Raw genomic sequence first — 2,455 nt, 5'->3', positions numbered from 1 at the left:
ATCCATAGGAAATTTGGAGTTTAGACATTTCTCCGAGCGAAATTCATTGATGAAAATTTGAGTTTGAAATTGGATAATTATGTTGTGGTTATCGTTTCTTGAAGGGAAATTAGTTCAAGCAAGAAATAGCATAAACTCTGAATTGGCATCCTTGACTAGACTAGCCGCCATTTTTCTTTTCCTATTTTGGACCAAAGCCTTTAACGTTAGTTTTAGATAATTAGATGACCCTTCACCACAATTTTATTTTATAAAACAAAGTTGTTCTTTATTACATACAATATTATTAGGCATAACAAGATGTGTTTAATCTCAAGCAACAATATTAACTGGCAAGAAGTCGTGTCTTTGCCTAACTAGAGAAATTAAGTTCCCAAGAAATTTGGAAGCAGCTTCACAGGTGGTAGAAAATAACGGTTGGGAGCCACCTCAATGAGATGGCATTGGCAATGGCGGAATGCTTTGTTCATTTTTGAAGAAATTATCAGGGTCTACCGTAGCTTTCACACGTGCCAGTCTCAGGAAATTGTTCTTGAAATACTTGGCACCGTAAACCTTTGCAACTGCAAAATCTGTGTTGTTGCTTTCATTGCTGCCAATGTCAAGATCTCTGTAGTTGAGGAACGCCTCCCTTGGGTTGCTTGAGGCATATGGAGCCATTACACTGTACAATCTTCTTGACATTTCAACATACCTCTCTGCAGCTCCGATGCCTCCATCAGCCTCTGACCATAGCACCGTATATTGTACTTTGAAAAGGTTTCCAGCTCTATGTGCAAACGCTGTTTCGGACTCTGAAATCTCTTCCATTCTTCCTCCGTATGGATTTAGTTGGATGAAAATATCCTCTATGTCCAGCAACACTTCCCATAAGGTCTCCAAGCCTTCCTTTGGAATCACTTTTTTGTAGTAATCAGATTTTGTCTTGAAGAAGACTCTGTCCTCTTGCACTCTATTGAGCAAGATGTCAATAGACGTTCCGTTGGGGAAGCCAGCCCAGAAAAGGGTGGATTCAACCCAACTCATTTCTATGCAATCACTTCGCTGCAAACCCAGTTCAGGGAAGTTTGCGTTCATCAGTTGGACAAGTCTACCAGTTTGTCCAAGAAAATGGCCGATGAATGAAACTCGGATGGTTTTGTTGCCATTGCCAGTTCCGGTTATAGGCTCAGGCTGAAGCCTGAGAAAGAGATCTTTAGGCAGATTAGGGGCAATTTGTTGCCAACGAAAAGCAAGATCTGTTGCGCCTTGGTCCAAAGTCCTTTGCACGTTGAAAACAGTCACCTTAGCAGGAACACGAACCAGCTTGATCTTCCAGGAAAGGATGATTCCGAAACTAGTTCCTCCACCTCCTCGGATTGCCCAAAACACATCTTCTCCCATTGACTTTCGGTTAAGGATTTTACCATTGGCATCAATCAATTGTGCGTCAATGACATTATCGATAGAAAGGCCATATTTTCTCATTAAGGGTCCGTAGCCACCTCCACTGAAGTGTCCACCAATGCCAAGAGTAGTACAAACTCCAGAAGGGAAGCCATGGACTTTACTTTTCTCTGCAATCCGATAATAGAGTTCGCCAGTTGTCGCCCCTGCCTGAACCCACGCAGTCTCGCTTGCCATATCAATCTGTATAGACCGAAGATTAAACATATCAAGAATGACAAATGGGATGTCGGATGTGTATGACAGGCCCTCATAATCGTGACCGCCACTTCGAATTCTTACTTGGAGGCCATGGCTCCTGGCGCAAATGACAGTGGCTTGAGCATGGGATTCATGTAGGGCTGTTATAATGGCCACTGGTTTTGAGGTCGCAGAAGATAAGATTCTAAGGTTATTTGCACGTAACTCGTAAATAGATTGAAACGAGGAATTGTTGGGAGTGTATACGGCATCAGTGATGGGATTAGAAGGGTTGGAATGTTTGGGAAGACATTGGAGAAAATTATCAAGAGCTGAATCTGATGTTACCAATGAAATGTTTAATAAAAAAAGGAATAATATTGAAAAGACGATGGTTAGTGTAGAGCTTGAAGCTTTCATTTTTTTTTTCTCTCAAAGAATCAATCTTGAGGTGTATTGTAATTGGTTTGTGCACTTGTCCTGTTGGATCGATGGGCCATATATAGAGAGAGTGGAGGCTTAGAGGGTCTTTTGGATCAACTCCAGCACAAGTCTGAAAGCTTAAGAAAGCACATGCCCCTAGAAAATTTCCAAACAGAATTCAATTGTGTTTTTAATACATACGTTCAAAATTGAAATTGAATAAATTTATTGGACTTTTGGCAAATTATTGAATTCTTTGTTTGACCCGTATATATATAGCCAATCAATAATTATATCAATTATTACCATGTTTCTATTTCATTCCAGATTAAATTAAAACTTTTAACTTTATATGACACGTTGATTTATATGTTACTTAATTGGTTTCATTGAATATATTTAATTC

The 2,455-nt window shown here is 39.8% G+C and overlaps 1 protein-coding gene across 1 annotated transcript; it reads right to left on the bottom strand.

Annotated features, from left to right (window-relative positions):
* Positions 1-210: 210 nt before the first annotated feature.
* LOC111275403 (berberine bridge enzyme-like 17) lies at positions 211-2,111 on the bottom strand. Its single transcript, XM_022860776.2, has one exon. The coding sequence runs from the start codon at positions 2,044-2,046 to the stop codon at positions 430-432; it is 1,617 nt and encodes a 538-aa protein (XP_022716511.2). The 5' UTR covers positions 2,047-2,111; the 3' UTR covers positions 211-429.
* Positions 2,112-2,455: the final 344 nt, after the last annotated feature.

The sequence above is a fragment of the Durio zibethinus genome, chromosome 26 (assembly GCF_047325235.1).
Source record: "Durio zibethinus cultivar Kanyao isolate XHJ-2024 chromosome 26, ASM4732523v1, whole genome shotgun sequence".
Taxonomy (NCBI): domain Eukaryota; kingdom Viridiplantae; phylum Streptophyta; class Magnoliopsida; order Malvales; family Malvaceae; genus Durio; species Durio zibethinus.
The sequence above is the reverse complement of the archived record's forward strand: the minus strand, read 5'-3'. Positions and strand labels throughout refer to the sequence as shown.